Here is a 21,063-nt window from a genome sequence, read left to right on the forward strand (position 1 = left end):
CTGAAGGAGTCCCCCTTAACTTAAAAAAGCAACAGGACCTACTGGTCCCTTGAGCATTGATCCTACCCTCAGTGCCAGGAGAGAATTTCTGTTGTCTTGAGGACAGTTTGTGGCACTTTGTTATAATGGCCACAAAAACCCAGGACAGTCTTTACCACGGATAAGAGATTCCTTTCTTCCCAGTTCGATAGGGATGCCCCACAATCATCAGGAGGATTCTTGCTCCCACATGTACCTCAGGAGCCCTCCGAAGTTCCTTCACAATCAAAGGGAATTCTGGAAAGGTCAGAAAATTGCGTCTTCCAGCATAGCCTCTAAAATTAGGTCATCCTAATGTGCTCACATGAGCATGTCTCTGTGGATCATGCGCTTACCATCAATTCCATGAGACTAAGCTCTGCTAAACTTCGTGCCATGCCTCATGCTGGGCTGGGTACTTGATGAAAGGATGCTGGCAATTGTCAGCTCTGGGAAAGGGGCCCATGGGCAAGGGGGTAGGAGGGCATGGGAGCTAGCAAAAGCCCACTATCCCACCTGGACCCTAGCAAAGCAGCTGGGGCTCTTCTGCTCGGGAGGACACCTCTACACCCTTTGCAGTCCCAGCTTTTCCTCGGTGTGAAGCCTGTCACCTGCACCAAAATTAGACCTCAGGTCTAGACCTAAGGCAGGAAGTCATAGAGAAGAGGCCACATGGTGAGAAAAACCCATGGCAAGGACTTAGAGAAAGGTGTGGGGAAGAAGAGGCCCAAAGAGGATGTGGAAGCCTAGAAGCCTCTTAGCCATCTGAGGCCAGCACCTTGGCCTGGACTCATGAAGGCTTCATGAGGTTTAACTCTCTCTCTCTCTCTCTCTCTCTCTCTCTCTCTCTCTCTCTCTCTCTCTCTCTCTCTCTCTCTCTCTCTCTGTCTCTCTCTCTCTCTGTCTCTGTCTCTTTCTCTTTCGTGTGTGCGCGCGCGCGCGCGCGTGTGTGTGTGTGTGTGTGTGTGTGTGTGTGTGTGTGTGTGTGTGTGTGTGTACACTCGGGGTGAGCACAGCTGTTTTTCACATTGTTTCTTGGGCATTGAATTCTAGGATTCCCCTCAGATTCCCATCCCCAGCAATATTCAAGTCCCTGTAAAAAGTGGTATAGTATTTGCATATAACCCAGACAAATCCTCCTATGCACCTCTTGATCATAATAGCAATAAATCCAAATTTGCTATGTAAGCAGTTGTCAAATTGCATTGTTCAGAGAATAGTGACAAGAAATAAAAGTCTGTTTGTGTTCAGTACAGAAACAATATATTTTCCAATTCTTTTCTGTCAGCAGAAATGAGTGGTTGAGTCGTTGGCCGTGGAACCACCTGGTGTGGAAAGCTGAGTATACTGCCCTCCAAAGTGTCCAGTCTAATCACATCATGTCATACTCTGACAGGACCCAAGGCTCACGTCTGATGTCCACAGGGCTCCCTCTTGCACTGCCTAAAACTTGAGGGCTCTGGTGAACACAGCATCAAGGCATAAGACCTGCCCTGAATGTCAAACAAGGCTAGTACCTCTCTCCACCTACTCACCAGTAACACATCCCCATTGCCCTGTGCCATTTTGTATGGTGACACATGTGACCTCTAACACACTACTGACCTGTCTACTGCTATGTGTCTTCTCTAGTAGCAAGTCCATAAAGTTAGGACTGTTCGCTGCCACATCCCCAGCATTAAACCATGCTAAGAATGGGGCAGAGACTGCAATCAATAATTACAGGATATGTGAATGAACGAATGAATGAATGTTTGCAAGGTGATATCTTTTCAGCTTCTGCACAGTTCCTGGCAGAGTAAGGCCTTAGCAAACACCATGGTAATAAATAAAAGCAATAATAAGAGAGGTGGAGACTTGGACCATGGTCCAGCAGTATTTAAGCTCATCCTGGCCCAGGGCTAAGGGCCATTGAAACTCTGCCAAGGAAGAGTCAGACTGGTGCCTGGCCCAGCAGCTCTGTTACTCAACTCACTGCAGAGCCCTCCTAGATCATCATCATGGTCATTGTTAACACATCATCCATGGTGGCCGTGTACCCAAGGTGGCAATCTGGATAAGGTGGAAGTGTCATGCAGGCACAGTGAGCTGTGCAAGGCTTTGGTCGTGTGTGCAGAGCTGAGTTTGGGGAAAGGTCTGAGAAAACTGACCACCTGAAGTGTAGAGAGATGGAGGAGGGGGACAGGGAGCCGGGGGATAGTAGGGACCTAAGGGACATCCCAAAATACTTAGAGCTCATGGTTGCTGGGGGAACAAGAAAAAGAAAGGAACAACATCCTTTTTAGATCTTCTGTATTGGGGAGACTGGTCTCCTGACTTCATCTAGGCACAGAAAGGGGACTTGGTAGCCAGTTTGTAGGGAGAAAGAAGATTGAAGTTGATGCTTTTCCTGGAATATTAACTCTGGGGGGTGGGCGGGGCACATGCATCCTCTCCAAGCCTTCTCAACAGCAGGTATCTTCTGGGATCCTCCTTAAGGACTATACAGCAAAGAAGGAAGAGAGTGTACATCCATGGGCTGGAAAGAACCTCTAGGCCATGAGAGAGGAGATCCAGGCTGGCCCTCAGGGGGACTCCAGAACTTTCCCTTCTAACCTTCTGACCTCCAGCCTACTTTAATGTGTTCACTTTCTGGATGCTTGAGTCAAATTACATATGTCACAAACATGGTGGATGAGGCTGACTAAGGTAAGAAAGAAACCTGTGTCTTAAAACTCACAAACTTGGCCAAGTTTGTTTGAGAGGTCTATGGATTTGTGATCCTCAAAACTTTCTGTATGGATGGGTCCATAATAAAAGAACATGGAATGGCATGGACCATACAAGGCCCTCAGTTCCACCATTTCTTTAGAGACCACTGAAAGACTTTCAGGAGGCAATTAAACCAGGGTACATTGTCATTATAAAGCAGTCTAGTTTCTAAGGTGTGAAATGTGAAAGTGGATGTACTTTAGAATCGTACACATGTGGCGGCTAACAGGAGTTCTTTGATTTGCTTTTGTTTTTTGTTTTTTTCGAGACAGGGTTTCTCTGTGTAGCCTTGGCTATCCTGACCTCACTTTGTAGATCAGACTGGCCTGGAACTCACAGTGATCCACCTGCCTCTGCCTCCCGAGTGCTGGGATTAAAGGCGTGTGCCACCATGCCCGGCTGGAATGTTCTTTGAAAGCCTCAAAGAGGATCAGTTAGAGACCCAGGAAGTAGTCTAACTGACATCAACCAAGTCTCTCATGAGGGTTTTTCCCACGGGGCTTATAAGACAGATTAGCACACCACCATCCTACCAATAGCACCATTGGTTTGAGCAATTATGCATGTCCTGCCATGCTTCCTGCTTGTTCTGTGTTATGGTTTGGCTATGAAGTGCCCCACCCCCATTCCACAGAGCCCACGTGTTGCAGACTTGACTCCTAGATGGTGCTACTGGGAAGTGAGGGTGGTGAGAGTGCTGACTTTGGTGAGGGTGGTGGGGCCTGGCTGGAAAGCTGTTTAGCCCCTTCCTGATCCTCTGTCTGCTTCTGAGGTGAGCCATGCCCTTCCACCAGGGTGTTTAGCTTCCTTGTAGCCTTGGAAGAAGGGAGCCAGCTCAGCATGGAAGGAAACGGAGGCAACATAAATCTTCCTTCCTTTAGGCTGTTTCTCGGCTATTCGTCACAAGTGATAAAAAGCTAACTTGCAGTGATGAACCTCAGCTTCGTTACCTGGAAGAGGGAATTGTACCAGACAGTTTGCAGGTCACACCAGCTCCTCCACCCTACCTGGAAACTGTCTGATTTTGCCCACACTCAGCATGCACCAGTAAGCTTTGGAGCTGGCCTTTGAACCCAGTTTCTCAATCCCTGGCCCCCTGAAAATCTCACCCCCACCACCACCACCATACCATCCCCTCCAGAGGATGGCACCTCCTGGTGTACATGCCCCTCTCTGATCCACAGCATGGGAGAAAACAACAAAACAGAATCATCTATAGCTGTGGGCAGAAGGAAAGGAAGAGATGCAGGGTTCGAGGTGATTGAGATTCCTGCTCTTCTGGTTCAGCCTAGAATGCAGAGGCTGACACATAAGACCTGGGTCTGTCTCTGCTGAGTGACCTTGACCAAGTCCCCTCCCCTCCTATGAAATGAAGGGTAAGCTGCCCAGTCTATAAACCCTAAGATCTATGTTCTGGGGAACTGGAAGCCAGGAACCCCAAAAAACCACTCCACCCAGAGGCCCTGCTATTCTAACCCCCAGCCCAGGTGTTGGGACTCTCACCAAGGACCTCTGCTGTCTGCTTGTCTCTTCTGGAGACTGGTCTCATTCCCTCAAAAAAAAAAAAAAAAAGACCTGGGCAGGAGTGGAGAGTGTGGACACAACCCTAAGAAGCAAGAATAGTGGTTGGTCACAAGTCAGCCACTGTGTCCTGGGCCTGTCATTCTTGCTCTTTGGCTCAAAGAACAGTTCCCCCTTCAACTTCCATCTGCAGACAAATGGGGTGCAATTACAATGACAGTGAGCCATGGGGCCATGAACAGGCTAACACTGAGTCCCTAAAACTAGCTAAAAAACAAAGTGGATTGTATTTAATTCTCTCAACAGTTGATTTTGGAGGTTTCACACCTTGACTCACCTAAGAGCCTGACCCAGAGGCCAGACACTGTACCAGGAACTTCCTATAGACTTTCAAGGAATGTCTCCAACAACCGAAGGGAAATGTCACTATTCCATTCCTCTCATGAGAAAACTGAGGCATTTGGAGGTGGTATGGGCCCACAGGCCCATATATTTGAATGTTTGGGCCCCGCTTGGTGGAACTGTTTGGGAAGGATTAGGAGGTGTGGCCTTGTTGGTGTGTGTGTGTGTGTGTGTGTGTGTGTGTGTGTGTGTGTGTGTGTGTGTGTGTGTGTGTGTGTTACTGGGGGTGGGTTTTGACATTTCAAAAGCCCTCACCACCATTCCCTGTTAGCCCTCCCCCCTCTCTGCCTTGTACCTGTGGATAAACTACTGCCCCAGGGCCATGCTTACCTGTGGCCACACTGTCTACCATAAGTATGGACTCTAGCTCCCCAGCACCATGAGCCCCAATAAACTCTTTTATGAACTGTCTTGATCATGGTGTCTCTCATGGCAATAGAAATGTAACAAGACAAGGGTGTGGTTATACCAGTCCTGGGCTAGGCATGTACCGATCACCACCTTATATTTCAATCAGCTCTACAGTCACCCAACAAAGCCAAGCCTCACAGGCAGACATATAGGCACCTGCATACCTAGAAAAGGATCTTGACTCTGAAGCCAAGGGCATGGCTAGAGAAGGGAGGACTTTTTTTTAAAGCAGGCTTCTGGATGATTCCTACAGTGTGGAGGTTGAAGAAAGTGAAATCTCCCAGCCAGATGACACCCTCCCCAGGATCTCTCCCACCATGGATGGCTGCGTATCCCTGCCTGTCCTGTTCATCTGAAGAGCGCTCCACCCGCAGGACTTCCTGGCATGTGAGTGCTGGAGCTTGCCTAGCTGGGGCTCCCATACTCTGGTCTCCTCAGCAGTACCAGTGTCTGCCATGATTTATGGCTGAGACTCCCACACATGCTCTGGGCCAGAGAGATCTGGAGGGCTGTTCACAAATTAAAGCCAGGCCTCCTCTCCTCCCAGGTAATGGGCGTATCTGATGATGGAAGAGCTTATAAACAGCTATCGTCAAATTAATCTCGATGTTGGAGAAATCATAGCGGCCATAAAAAAGACTGAGTGGGTCTGGCTCGCCAGCTTGTTAGGGTACTTCATAAAACAAGGCAGCCACATTAATATCATTCTGTCTCTTCTGCTCCGAAGCTGGGGTGGCAGAGGTGAGTGGCCACCTCAGCAAGGGTGAGGACCACTGCCTGCGGCAGCAGGAGGACCATCAGCAACCTTTCCACCTCCTTAGGCTGTGCCATACCCGATGTTCAGCCCTCAGGACTGGGGCTGCTAGACACAATAACTCTTCCTGATGCCCCTTATGTGGTCTCTATACTCAGTGCCCCCTTTCTCTCACTCCCTGATGACATGGAGCACATCCTCCCCCGTCCCAGCTCAAGATTCACCTTCGCCTGGATGCCCTCCCAAGCCACTCACCATCTCTCGGGGGCCTTGTGATGTCTGCTTTACCCATAGTATGAGAGATCACAACGATCAGCTGGGCCACCATCCGTAGCACCCCACCCCCACCTCTCCACCTGTGCACCTCTTCACAAGGGCTCATGGTGACATTGATAAACACGTGTGTGGGCTCAGGTTCTGAGGATGGCTTGGGCATGTTAGCATGGCTAGGCCTGGTGGTGTGCCTGGCTGATAGCCTCTGCCTCTCTGCTGGGAACGTGGTGATGGCAGGGTGAGGTGTCCCAGGGCACAATGGACAGGAGAGAAAAAGAAGGCAGAAGACCCAGGGACGAGAACTGAAGCTTGGATTCCTGTGAATGATGTGTGTGTGTGTGTGTGTGTGTGTGTGTGTGTGTGTGCGTGCACATACAAGTAGTAAGTGGTAAACGTGCAGGGCCCAAATGAGCAAGGTTAGTGACCTTGAAGGAGTTTTTCCTGCTTCCTCCGTGTGCATTCACAGCAAAGGGACAAGTGTCAGTGAACAGGACCCTCTCCATATACGAAATCTGTTGACACCTAGATCCTGGACTTCCAAGGTGCCAGAAGAATAAGAAATCGACTTCTGGTTTTTGTTTTGTTTTGTATTGTTTTGTTTGTTTTGTTTTGTGTGTTTGTTTGTTTGTTTTGCTGCAACCAGAATGGACTCAGACAGCGGCTAAGGGTGGTACCACCCCCAAGAGGAAGACCAAGGTTCAGGAGACCTTGAGACAGATAGTTACCCATCAACATGCCACTTCCCAGAGTGGAGGGAGCTCCCTTTGACCCGCCTAGGTTTCTAGGCTTACGATTCCCCTGTCATGTTCCAGGCATCAAGTTTCATGGATGTTTCCAGAAGTCATACATGCTCATGCACTTATGTGTGAACATACAAAACACGAATGTCTGTGGTTGGATAGTTCAGGAAAATATGCTAGTGAAAAGAAACAAAAAGATCTATTTTATGGCCACCCCTTGCCAAGCTCTGAGTGTGGTAGCACAGGGCACAACTCTTCAAAACGGGCTTATGTGCAACACTGCAGGATTGTGCACACGTGTAACTTTCCCACAAAAATCCTTTTGGTAGCAAAGGGCCCTGCCATCCAGTTGAAAGGTGTGAGAATTGCCACCCCATGCTCCTATGTTCAAAATCAATCCCACTTGCATCTTCTAGAAGTCTCTCAGACAGACCCCAACTTCTTCCTCTCCTCCAAGTCCCATCACTGAGTATGTTAACCCCATTACTGAGAGCACCGTCCATCATTGCCTTCTGGGGGATGGTGGGACCCAATCATGTTTCCATGGTCTTCTAGAACAGCACCCAGCTCACGGCGAGCCATGAGTGCTGGGCTCAGAGCAGACTTGGGTGTTGGATTCCTGAGCAACAGGAAGCACTGTTCTGTTGATGGTTAGGGTTGATAGTGAGGCCTTATCGTGTGCCCCAGGTCACCCCACCCTCAACAAGGCCTCTTACCTGTAGCACAGTCCCCGCACCCTGCAATGCCCCATCTTGTTCAGTGCACATCCTTTAACCTTTGCTCAGCCATAACTGATCCTCCCCGAGCACATCTGTCTCCAGGCTAAGAACAAGTAAATACCTTGGGTCTATCTACCCATCCATTTCTCAAAGAGCTCAATTTCTTCAGGGCAGGTAAGGACTGGAGCCATGCCTGGCACAGTACATGGATATCTTGTGCTGATGTCATCATTCTGCCCCCAGAACCGGCATGGGACCCCGGACCAAAGGCAGAGGCTCAGTGTACATCTGCTAAATGGGCTGAACAAACTCACATTCACTCAGTCTGAGCCTCCTTACAACCCTGTGGGGAGGTCACTATGATCGTTCCCATTTCATAGATGAGAATGCTGAGGCTTACAAAGGTCTTCCTCCTCTTACCATCGTGTCAAGGTGGCAGGAAGCATCAGAGGGCATCTCTGCACATGGCCACTCCTAGCGGGCGGCCACATGTGAGAGTGAGGACAGCCTGCTGGGCACCAGGTGTCACGGCAGGTGCGGTGTGTCCACAGCTTACATCATCGTGGCAGGTAAGAGTGAGAACCCGATTGTCAGAGGCCAGAAGCAATGGCCCAGAAGGGTTGACCACTTCAGCAGGAGACCTCAAACATCCCGTCACCCCTCGTGTGACTCTTTTGAGGACATAGAAGACCCCCCACAGGAGTGCTCAGGCAGGTTCAGACCCAGCAGTGACCCAGTGAGAGGGAGAAGGACAGAACTGCAGTGGAAATGGCCAGGCCAGTGGGAAGGGCAGGAGGAAGAAAGTGGATGGAATGGCTGGGATGGCAGTGAGACAAAAGGACCCAATACTCCAGAAAAAAAGAAAAGAAAATTCAGACAAAGGTGACAGCCACAGGACTCTAACATTTACCTCTTGGATTGGACTTTGGGCCTATGTGGGCAGGACAAAGGCCAGAACTGGCCTGACAGCTGCAGAGCCCAGATTTCCCTTCCCCAGAGGGCCCCCCGACTTCTGTGGGTCTTAGTGGCCTCCCCCATCCAAGATGATGGTCCACAGTGCTGCCCAGACGGACTACTGATTTGCTTCTGGATTTGGAGCCCGTGTGTGCATTCTTATTCATTTCAGGAGTGTCCAGGGGTGTCGCCAGGGAGGCTGTGGCTAGAGGCCATCTGTGTCTCTGCTGTCCACACTCAAAATGGAGGCTGCTTAGACAATTAGGCTACATGCAACATGCCTAGCCTTCTCCTGCCTGCCCAGATCCCTGATGCACTCACTCCCTATACCCTCGAGGCTGTTTCCGACCTGGACAGTCAGGCAGATGCTTGCAGAAGGACAGGGAGCTCCTGGGTGGGGTCCAGAAAATATCTGTCCCTTGCTAAGTACTTTCAGGGCCTTGTGTATCTCACATTCCATATGCATCATGATTGGCTTCTATTACCTTCTCATGGTGCTGGTATTACGTCAACACTACACCATATTTCCAGAAGAGGAGACTAAGGTCCTGGGAAGAATAAGCTGCCCAGCTGGTAGGTGGTAAAACAGATTGACAGAGGGCAAAATCTTTGCTATCACTTTGTGAGTGAGGGAGGAAGTAAGGGAGGGAGGGAGGGAGGGAGTGAATGAGTGAGTGACTGAGTGACTCTGTATGTGTGTGTACCCCTCTCTTCTTCTCTCTCCCTACCCCTACACACACACACCACCACCACCACCACCACCACTACCCCTATCTTTTCCTGAAGGACACACAGTGAATGCAGCCCCGGCCCTACCTGGGAACCAGAGTAAACTAAGGGAGCCTTAGTTTGAAGTGACTCGAAAGGTTTGGAAATAGTGGCGGCTGCACAACACTGTGTGTGGGTATACTTAACACCACTGACTTAAAAGGCATATTTTATGTGTTATGTATTGTACCACAACAAGAAGAGTCCTTGGGGTATCTTGGTGCACCAGGGACATATCCAGCTAAGTGTCCCTTCCAGAGGCCTCTCTCATGCCCCAGCCATGGATTCATCTCTGAGCCCTGACCTCCTTTTACTGGTTACATCCTTGTTGTCCTCAGCACTCTCCCAGGCATACTTTCTACAAAGCCCCCTTGACTGCAGGCAGGGGACTCATGGCACTTCTTCCTGGCCTTAGGTCAAGACCAAAGAGCCCACACTAGCCCTCAGCATAATCCCTGGCTCTGGAGCTTTGGAGACTGAGTCCCAACTGCAGCCAGCCACTAGATAGCTCAAGTCCCCAGCACTGGGAAGAGGAGGCCTTGGGCCAACCAAGTGCTCCCCCACCCACTCCTGAAGTCCTCACACTTAGGAGGGGATGTAAAGCCGCCCCACACTTGGGGCATGACCTAGAGTGGGGTGCATCATAGAGTTTGTGTAAAGTCAGATCCCTTATTTAATGTATCTACAATTCACTTTTCCCCCCTACAAATTCAGAAGTAAAAACTGAACACTGCAGTTTGCCCCATCTTAAGTCCAGGTCCTTTTCTGGCCCCAGACTCAGAGTTCTGGAGTCTTTCAAGTACGTATCTAGTTTTCCTGAAGTTCTGGACTCTTTCAAAGTACGTATCTAGTTTTCCTGAAGTCTAGAGGCTACATGAGGATGGTTACCCACTTCCCAGGGGTCCCTCGGGTATGGGCACAGACCTGGGATGTACGGGACTGACAAATGGCCCTGCTGAGGGGGGCAGGGGGGCAGTGACAATGGAGCTGGCCTCTGATACCTCTCTTGCCTTCTTGATCTTTCTTTTTCCCACATCTCTCTGGGAAGGGACAAGGACGGTTCAGAAGAAATGCCACCTCAGGTTAGTACTCAGCTCACCTCCTCTGAGGACACCTCACTCCAGGCGGCTTATCTTCTCACCACGTCATAGCTTCATCTTTGCATCGTGTCCTACTGCCAGCCCTCGGAGCCTTCGTGGCAGGCAACACCCTACTCTGGGGTAACTGCAGCACCCCTCAGTTACCGAACAGTGGGATGTCTCCCTCCTGACCTGGCCCGACTTCCTCCTCTAACGATGAGGTGAGGCCAAGGCGGTGGCTTGCTCGCTCTGGCATCCAAAAAGGCTCTGGTAAACACTGACCAGACCAGGACAGAGCACTGTCCAGCTACCTCTGTGGTCACTCTCTGTAGACGTTGCGTACATTTTGGGTTATGGGGTGACAGTAGTGCAGGAAGCTGTGAGAAGAGATGCCCGGGCCTAAGTCTTCCCTTCCTGTTTCTGCAGAGCAGGAGCTTCAGCTCTGGTCAGCGGGCCTAGGCCTCAGTAATAAAGAGGTAGTTAGTGAGAGTCTCTGTGGGTTTTGACTCCAGAGAATGAGTCCTGGCAAGCAGGCTGGGATTTGTGGAAGAGCATCCTTTGGTTAACAAGCAGGGAATGGCCACATGAATCCATCCGTTCCCACAGAGCTCGGGAGCAGATCTGTTGCTCTGAGATGGGGGCGGGTCAAAGAAGCAGGCAGCTTAGAGGGACACCCGGGCTCTCAGGCTCTCAGGATGGGAGCGAAAGAGATTCTAGCAGCTGAGGAGGAAAGCTAGAGCGACTTAAGCTGTCTGGAGAGACAGGGAGCAAGGCACCCCCATTCAGGCCTCACGTTAGAGGGGAGCAGAGAGAAGCAGCTGTTGAGGTTTCTTCCATCCTTGAGACAGGTGCTACCTGAGCCCTGCTCTCCCCAGCCTGAGGTTCCTGGCCCTCCACCTCATCTCTGACACTTCCTCTCTGGGGCTGGAGAGGCCAGCCCTAAGAGCTAGGGAGCACACGCAAGTGTTGTCATACCCCAGCCACTGTATGGGTGATGTCACCATCTCTTTCTAGATGAGGGGCTACCCATCCCAAGGCAGCATACCTCATTGGGGCCTCCTGCCCAGCACTGCTCCTTCCCTGCCGACAACACCATGTGACCTGCCAACAGAAGGCCACTCACCCACCATGTGCCAAGGCATGAGTGCCTGCCTACCAGAGAAAAGGCAAAGGGCAGAGGAAGCACAAGTTCACACCAAGAGGAAATCATGGGTTTTTTTAGATCAGGCAGGGTAATTAGGCCGATTATCCCCTTGGCAGACAGGAAGTGAAGTCGGAGAGCCCTCGGCTTTGGCCAGCCTCACAGGGTGGTTAGTGACAGAGCGGGATGGAAGCCAGGGCTATTTCCACTGAGCTCTGAGAGCGCCCTTATTATTCCTCTTGTCTTCGGCTGGCTTTGTTCATGCACGTTGCTTCATGTGACAAGCCCCAGAAGGCACAAACTACAGGCTCACCATCTGATGGGCAGGGGACCAGAACTGATGGTAAAACATACTTGCTGAAGACCAAGGTCGAAGTTCCTGACAGAAGGAGCAGACCCATCTCAAATGCATTCCTCTAGACCCTCACCTGCACCATCACTGAGCCTGTTGGTGAAAAGGCCTGGTAGAGGGCAGGAACCATCACAATAGACCTTAGCCAGGGTAACCAACAGAGAGGCCTGCAACCCATGACGCTTATAGTGAGCCAGATACCACCTAGAGTAGTTCAAGTGAAAATGCTTCATGGCTACTAAAAGGACTGCCTGTGAGAGCATCACAGCAAACTATGAAACTGCTCATAACATTAAATAAAAGTGGAAAATGTAGCTGGGACTGGTGTCGGAGGTCTATAATCTCAGGTACTCAGCACTCTGAGGCAGGAAGATGCAAGTTCGAGGCCAGCCTAGACAACTTGGGAAGGCTCTCTCAAAAAAAAAAAATAATAAAATAAAAAATTAAGGCCTGGGATGTAGCTCCATGGTGGAGCATTTGCCTGGCACACAGAAGGCCCTGATCCCACCTCTAGTGCTCAAAAGGCATAAAATGCTCATTTGTCAACTTGACATACAAGCACACACCAAATGCATATACAAAAACATGGAAGGCATTTCATGCATGTGTTCAGTGGGTCACACCAGGGCAAATGCCCTCGGTTTGCTTTCTAAACTTTCCAAGTTAGGACTCTGTCATCCCCCTTGATGCAGTGTGTGTCGCCCGTGACGTCAGCGAGGTGATCTAAGAAACACCACAACACAGACTCACAACAAGAGAGACACAAGAGGCACCGCCTCTCTGAGGGCACAGCTTTTCTATCTGAGGGAATCGAGGCACAGACTGCACCCCCAGACACCTGGCAGCTTCCTCTGGGTAAGCATCTAACGGTAAAGAAGTTACCAGGTCCCACGTGGGAACTCAGGCTCAGCGCAGAGAACATAAACCCGTCATAGCTTCACAGCCCCATGTGGACACGGAGCCTGGCCTTCTGAGTTGCTCCCACCAGACACAAATGGCAAGCAAAGATTGCTTTCCTGTGCTTAGCTTGGTGTTGGGGGTTCCTCACAGTCGGCAAACTACAGAAGACATGAGGGACCAAGACTGGGTGGCCAGTCATCTTGGGTCAGCCGCTTGGATTAACAGGGAGAGGGTGGCAAAGGGTTTTGCCATTTTGGGCCTCAGTTTCCTTCCAGGTCCTCCATTACATCCTCACAGACTATGGTTATGCCTGGAGGAAATGATAATGCGCCAACCCTAAGATCACATCTCACTTGTCACCACCTCCCTTGCTCTCATTGCCACACCCATGCCTTTGGGCTCCAACTTTGGTCCCCAAAATAATTGCTTCTTTCTAGCTTCTCCGTCCCCATGGATATAGGTGTCTCTCTCTCTCTCTCTCTCTCTCTCTCTCTCTCCCCCCCCCATCCCCCACCACCTAGGACCCTGACACTCAAATGCCTTGTAGTCTCTTTTCTCAAGGGCTGAAATTTAATAAAACTTCAGACTGTGACATTTGAACAGAGTGGTCCAGTTGCCAGAGGAGCTGAGGTTTGGAGGCAAGCAGCTCCCAGGGAGAGCCTAGGAGCTGAAGATACATGTGAACAGCCCAGGAGGGGTAACAGAAAGAAAGCGTCATGATGACAGAGCAATTGCTACTACTGAAGTCTGTGTCCTGTTCCCACTAAAAGTGCAGAAAAGTCCTATAGGTCCCCTCCTCTCTATCAAATCCCATGTTTATCTACATCCTGGGCTCAAGCTCCCCAAAGCTGACTGTTCCCCCTCATCTCCATTTGTTTTTATGATCTTAAGATGTCCAAGGCACACCAAAGACTTACTGTCTCTCAGTTCTCCACATCAACTTGATCCTGGTCATTCCTTCTTCATGGCAAGGCCTGTGACATAAACCTTCATCTCACCCCTTAGACCTGGGATCTGGGCACAGCAGAACACAGCACCCTTGTTTAATGGAAAAATCAGTGGCCAAAGAAGCATGTCCAAACTACCCCAAAGACTCAGAAGCTGGCCTCGAAATTTCTTCCAGACTTGTCTACACAAACTATCGACCTCGTGCTGTGTGACCCTGGAGTTACAACTTAGGGAGACTTATTCAAACACAGGACCAATAACCCTACTGCTACCCCTGCAGCTGCAGAAAGCAACAATTCTACACATGCCTCTCCACAACTACCAATGTGCACATACCATATGCATGTCCTGTCTTCCACACCACTTCAGCGTATATGCCACCTCTGAGACACACACAACAGTGCTTCCCGGCATCACCATCCCTGACTTTATGTGATCCTGATCCCCTTGGATCAGTAAATACCTACAGTTGTGAAGGAGAGGAACAGCTATGTAGCCTGTCCTTGACACCTGCTGTGTGCCAGGTGCCTTTGAATAGCTGAAACACACCCTGTGAAGTGGGTTGCATGATGGTCATTATCCAGATGATGCACAGAATAGTTCCTGTATCCTCCTCCCAGGTCAAGACAGCCAGGGCTCAAGTCCTAGACTGCTCCAGATTAGATCACCCTGCCAACCCACTTGGGCCCTCTGCTCAGATGTCTTAGGCAGCCTCTGGCTTTCTGAGTGTCACTCTACACCTCAGCACACGTCTTTAGGAGGTCTCCCTTCCACATCCCCTTAGTTCAGTGTTTGGTCCACGTATGTATCTGATGAGTTCATTAACTAAAACGAATGAAAGTAAGCGAATGAGTGAGCACGTGAGGCAGGCATTGCAAGTGGTTCATCCATTACCCTGAACCTGAGCCTCTCCAAAGAAAGCCGCTCTGTGGCTAAGCCATACCAAAAACTGGCACGCGTTTGCTTCACGCTATGTTAAACCAGGGAAAATTGAAAGCTGTTTGCATCCACAGAGAAACTAAGGTGAGAGTGTCCTGTACATTGGGGCAGCAGTGGTCTAGTATAGTTGAGAGACCCACTGTCACGGGTCAGTCAAGAGCCAATTGTCCTTTGGCCAGCTCTAGGAAGACTACATTTAGCACTAGATATAGCTCAAAGCTGGAGCTGCACCTTCCTAGGAAGACATCAGGTTTCCAGAAAGAAACTTCAGGATGCTTATTTAAAGAACAAAGGGACAAAGGGAAAGGGTGGAGCAGAAGGTAAAAAAAAAAAAAAAACTGCAAGAGCAGCTGGCCTGTCATCTGGACACAAGAGCATCAGGAGTCTGGGTGGCCTTTCCTCCTCACCTCCAAAGTTTAATTGTATTTGCTGTTTTGTGGGAAATTCCTACTTAAGAAAACTCATTAATTAAGTGGGGCTTATCTGCCGCTGGTCAGGAGGGAAATCCAGAGTAAACTCGAACAAGAGATGCGTTCCATCTATCTCATCAGAGACCCTGGGCTGCCAGATCCTGGAGTCAAAGGTTCCTACAGCAGATAGATGGCAGAGAGCGTGGAAACGATGTGCAATGGCTTCAGAGTTGTTGGATTGTAAGGTTAGGGGAGAATTCTCCTGAACGCGTTGTTTAGTTCTGATAACCTAGATCACCTACAATCAAGGCTCACTATGTCACTAAGGCATTGTTGCCACTGAGCCCATCGCATTCTGTGCTATTACTGGCTTGTTAGAAAACGATCCGTGAAATGCATTGCTGGAGAATTCTGAAATACTGGACTTTAAACTTAGAAGAATAAAACCTTAGAGTTGGTTACACTGATCTGTCTTCAGGGGGAAATGAGAGTTGTCACTCGGTTTCCTTTGATTGTTGTGGATGTTAGATGACAGTGTTACTTTGCTTTACCAAACTTGGGCCTCAAATAAACGGAAGGGAAAATAAATTAAAGAAAAGCCAGAAAGCCTTCAAGGGCCTGGCTTCGTAGACCTGTACATCTCCTTTGCACACAGCATAGCACAAGCCTCCGCCAGGAACATCCATGTGTGTCCATGTGTCACAGTAAATCAGTTCAGCTTTTCCACCCAGGCTGGGAAGAGGCGAACAAAGGACCAGAGCAAAGAGAGCAGCCCTTGGGGGTGGGGAGTGTCTCCTGAGGCCACAAAGAAGGCAGTGAAGCCCAGTGGTCAGGCAGCAGTGAAGTGGGAGGGCCATCCTCCCTGAGGGGACCATCAGAGGCCCCGCCCAGAAGACAGCCTAGAGGAACCAGGACTAAGCAAGGCTGCCGAGGGAATTAGCTTCAAAATGATGACCCCTTGAAGGAACCATGAATTTCTTTAATCAACTGATTTCCTCTGGTGTCTAAAACGCCTCATTTAACAAGCCTTGTTCTGGGCAGAAATTGAATAGATGTAATTGACAAATGCCTGAATTTGGGTTCCATAGGGGGGCATACTTCTCTGTTGGCTTAGGGGCGGGGGGGGGGGGGGGGGAGGGATGGTGGATACTTGGAAGAGTTCTTGCAATTCAATTTGGACATAGGTCCTGACTTCCCGCCTGACCTCCCCACCCCCACCCCCACCAAGCACACACACTCTGAGACAATGGCCAGATCTGGTTTGCTTTCTCCCCAGAGAGGCCCTAGGGCCGCAGATGAAGCAGCTGTCAGGCAAGCAGGCTATAATCAGCTTTAACTGGCTCACAGCCCACAGAAAATACAGACTCTTATTCCTACAGTCCCAGGTGGGGCTGCCAGCCCCGGGATTGGAGGTGGGGGGACGGGATGTGGGTCTCAGGGGTTTCCATCCCAAGCATCTGCCTCACCCAGGATCCAAATGACAAACTTACAGTGTAGGCCTCCAGAATCTCAACATACACATCGAAAAGGATGGTTTAGCGCTTTGGATCATGGCTTCAGCTACTTGTCACGTGTCACCCCCCGCCCCCCAGCATGATTTATAAGGACAGTAAATCGATGAGACAGTGAACAAAAAGTTAAGACACAACTCAAAATGGGTTTTTCAGGTGAGTCGACACTACAAGGTTGCTGCTTAAGTACAGTATCCCTTTTCTCAACCTCAGTGTGATTTCTCCTTCCTTCTCAGTGCCTTGCAGCGGGGATACAACAATGAAACGTGGAGGGTGCTGAGTACACAGGTGGCCAAAGATAGAGGATCTCTATGCGGTTGGGCTGTTTCAGTGTGACAGGACAGCTGACCTTCCCATGGCCCCAGGCTTCTATTGTTATAAGATATGGACTGCATGAGATTTGAGTCACCATATCTATAGCACAAAAGGGGAAGAGAAAGAGAGAGAGAGAGAAAGAGAGACAGAGAGAGAGAGAGAGAGAGAGAGAGAGAGAGAGAGAGAGAGAGAAGGAAAAGAAAAGAAAAGGCATTCACTCAAATCTTACAATGGGAGGTGGGGGTGGTGGGTGGGTGAGGTTGAGGACAGAAAAGCAAAAAGGCTCTAAACAGCAGGATACGACAATAAATGGGGAAACAGCAAGAGAAAAAGCACACTAGGTTAATATAGGAAAACTAGTTCTTTATTGAGATCGTATATTAGTATTAGTGGATTCTGTGTGTAACAATGTCATCATGCACACGATACAAAAAAAGGGGGGAGAAAAATAAAGAAAAATAATAAAGAAAAGAAAAGGCTGGGCCCACCATGCTTCGGAAGGGGAACAGAACAAAAGCAGCGTACAATGAGCAGATGGCCCGGGCTACACGACCACAGTGCAGATCAGCAGGGTAACATCTCTAACCGAGCGCTGTACATTGTCAACTGGGGAAATGTAAAAAAATACAGATCATGCTTTAGTTTTAGTACAAGAAAAGGTGAAAAGATACACAACCAAAAAGATATTTGATACATAAAAAATTACCCACAAAATAAGAACAGGGAATAATTCAGCACGGCAGAACACGCTACCCCTGTTGAGTGGAAAACCATTTTGCTGAGGTGTTTGATTTTAGGATTTTTTTTTTTCTGTTTTGTTTTGTTTTTGCGTTTTTCTTCTTCTTTTCAGATTGCCAAAGGCACTCTGAGGCAGCTATTTGGGACTATGTCAGAGGGTCCCTCAAAGTAGGCGCTTTAGTCTTTAGTGATTATTGCTGTTTTGTGTCAGCTTTTGAGCAGGTCCGGCTGGCCAGGCAGCAGAAGGGAGCCGGCTGTTAAAGGGGTAGCTGAGGGCCAGGGCAGATGTCCAAAGATGCTTTTGAGGGTGTAGAATTAAGCAATTAGGGCCCTATGGCCTCAGTAGCTCCCCTTAGGCCAGGGACCTTGGCGCACCAATTTTCCAGAGGCCGAAACAGCAGCAACTGTCATTTCATTATGGATTTTCTTTCTGATATATATATATATATATATTTATTTAATAAATTTTGCCTCCAACTCAATGTTATTCTTGGGTGGTGCTAGGAGGCCAGCTGATGGTCACCCAGACAAGTGGGGGAGTGGGCTGCTACAGCCTCCAAGCCAAGGCAAAAGGTATCCACTTAACAGGGATTTACAGTGCAATGTACTCAGCTAAACAAGATGAAGATACAAAAATGGTTATTTCTCTATATCTATTCTGAAATGGCCCTACATCCTACACTATACAATGGAAACTAAAAGAACAGGCTTAAGCTAGCAGACTAGCTAATAGTTTTACAAGAAAATTGTGGTTTAGGACCTTTAAGTTAAGCATTAGTATCCTCTATCAAAAGGTCATAAGTTCTTAGCACATTGTACCACGCTTCACCCACAGCCTAACTCACCCCTCAGGCCCTAAAAATTCCTGTGGGCGTGTTTTACCATGAAAGTTTGCCATTGCAATTCTGACAGACAGAATTGGTTTGGTTGGATTTTTGTTGGTGGAGGGGAGAGTTATGAAAAATAAAATTTAAGGGCAGCTGAAAAATTTGAATTTCAAAACGTGGAACCAGCATGCTGCAATGGTATTTAGAGAGTGGTGGTATTAATGAGGATGATAATGATTTAATCAGGATAATTATACTTTCAGGCTCAACATCCTTCTTAATCATTTTTGAATTTCTGCCTAGTATAATGTTCCACACCCGTTTTAAGAGGAAATGCCAAGTAATAAGAGATAATTGTGTAGTGCGGAGGGAGGTGGCATTTCACGATCTAGTCTGACCTCCCCTCTAACCCCCCCCCCAAAGCTGGCCTGAGATAGGGGATACTGCCGCTTAAATAGCAATGCCTTCCTCGGATGGAGACAGGAAATGGTTAAGAGGGGTGTCACAATACAGCTAAATGCGGAGGCAGAAGGGTCACAGCGCACACAGCAGCGAGTTGACCATTCACTGAGCTACACAATGAAGAAAAAAAAAAGATTTGATAAATGCAGAATGCCATCAATCTATCATCACACACAAAAAAAACTGCAGTTCAAACAGGCCTAAGGGGCCAACCTTGCCTTTAGGTTTCTGGGGAGAGGTGTGGGATTGGGGACAGTTTGGCTGAAGGAGGGCTGGGCTTTCCTGGCCTGGTGCAGTCTGGCCCCTGGGGCGCACTAAAGCGCTGGCCCTGCGACCCCACCCCCGCTCTGACTAGAAGGACCAGCGGGTCGGCAAAGGGAAGACATCATTCTTGGGGGTGGGGTGGGGTGGGGGCGGGGTACTTAGCCAGTAGGGATTTAAGCAGCCGTGGAGTGGGAGAGCAGAAACATTTCCAAGAGAAATGTGAGTCCAGAGGCAGAATACAAAAAGAAAAAAAAAAAAAAATGAAATGTATCTCAGATTTGCTTTGGGAAGTGGGAATTTTTGATTAAAAGAAAATGGAAGAAATGTGTGGTGAGGGAAGAAAAGGGGGAAACAAGCTATTGTTGTAGGGGAATGTAAGGAGAAGGGGGTGTGGGGAGAGTGGGACCATGCAAACACACCCCATCTACCACAGTTAAAAACAAAGAAAACGCCAGCCTGCTGCTTGGTCAACCCCTGCCCCGGGCAAAGGCCTGGCGAACGGGCAGCTTCCTACCTCGTCCTCACACACAGCTCAACACCCAAGGAACAGACAACCCGCTCCGGATAGGCCCAGGGGTGCAAGGCAGCGCACGTCTGATTTCCGAAGCGCGTAAGCACACACGCACACATGTATACATGCATACACACAGAGAGAGACACACACATATGCACACGCACACACACAAGCGTTCTGAACCTATAAACGCAACTGTCATACAAAGACAGATGCGGAAAGGAAGGTGTGTAGGGCCACAGAATAAGGGCGATAAAATAAAAGGGATTAAATGAGAAAAAGAAGGTACAAGAATGTGCAAGTAGCAATAAAAGGGGAGGGTTGAAGCATGGGATAGGGCTGATACTCAGATCCCAGCTCACTAGCCATCAACCTTAAGGCCCCCAAAATGAAAATGAAAAAATACAAAACACACACAAGCCTTAAAAAAAAAAAAAAAAAGGCAAATCACAGAAAATCAATCAATCTCTCTCTCTCTCTCTCTCTCTCTCTCTCTCTCTCTCTCTCTCTCTCTCTCTCTCTCTCTCTCTCTCTCTAACACACACACACACACACACACACACACACACACACACACACGGCATGCATCTCCTTTCTGTCACACAGGGCTAGGTAGAGGAAGGGGCTGTGATTTGGAGGAACCATGTCCGCCGCAAATAATAAAAAAATATGGGGCTGGGGAGAAAGGGACCCGAATTCACGAAATCCTAACTTCACTACACACACCCCACACTCGGGGGTCTCCCCAGAAGGGGGTAGGAGGCAACACTGCTTGCCTCACCCAGCGGCTGTGCCTGCGCCCCCGCCCGCGCGCCCGCCCCCGCCCCTGCCCGGTGCCTGCGGCGATCAGCGCTCGGAAGGAAGCAGACCCCCGAAAGGAAAAAGCGATACCTCTGTTTCGCACAGAGCCAAACACTGGAAGCACGAGATAGCCGACGTGGACCAGGACCATCCTGGCTCCTCGCGCAGCGGCGGTGGCTGCGCGCGGGCCCTTTGTGGTGCGGCTCCGGGGTGCGGGCGGCGGGGCTGCGGGAGCCGCCGAGGCGGGAGGCGGAGCGCGGGGCGCAGGCGGCGGGGCGGCGGCTGGCGGGGAGACAGATGGCCCATGGAAAGGCTCCCTTCCCGGCCCCTCTCGACATTCAAAGGCGCTGGGGCCGCAGCTGCCGCCACACAAAGGCGCGCGCAGCCAATGGGAGCGGAGCGCAGCGCGGCGCGGCCTCGCCGGAACCGCGGGGGACAGCAGGGACCGCGGGCGCGCGGGGCGGGGGAGGAGGTGACGGCTAGAGGAGCGGGCGGCCAATCGCGGGGCCCGCTGCGGTGCGCGCTGGGCGGGGAGGAGGGTGGAGTGGGGC

General features: G+C 49.8%; 1 protein-coding gene across 1 annotated transcript in view; it reads right to left on the reverse strand.

Annotated features, from left to right (window-relative positions):
- The window catches only part of Ark2c (arkadia (RNF111) C-terminal like ring finger ubiquitin ligase 2C), a 100,174-nt gene extending 79,452 nt beyond the window's left edge, over nt 1-20,722 (reverse strand). The window contains exon 1 of the mRNA XM_051163697.1: nt 20,603-20,722. Within this exon, the coding sequence (XP_051019654.1) occupies nt 20,603-20,663 (61 nt within the window). The 5' untranslated portion in view covers nt 20,664-20,722. The remainder of the gene's footprint in view (nt 1-20,602) is intronic.
- Between the last annotated feature and the right edge of the window lie 341 nt (nt 20,723-21,063).

This window comes from Acomys russatus, chromosome 20 (assembly GCF_903995435.1).
Source record: "Acomys russatus chromosome 20, mAcoRus1.1, whole genome shotgun sequence".
Lineage (NCBI taxonomy): Eukaryota > Metazoa > Chordata > Mammalia > Rodentia > Muridae > Acomys > Acomys russatus.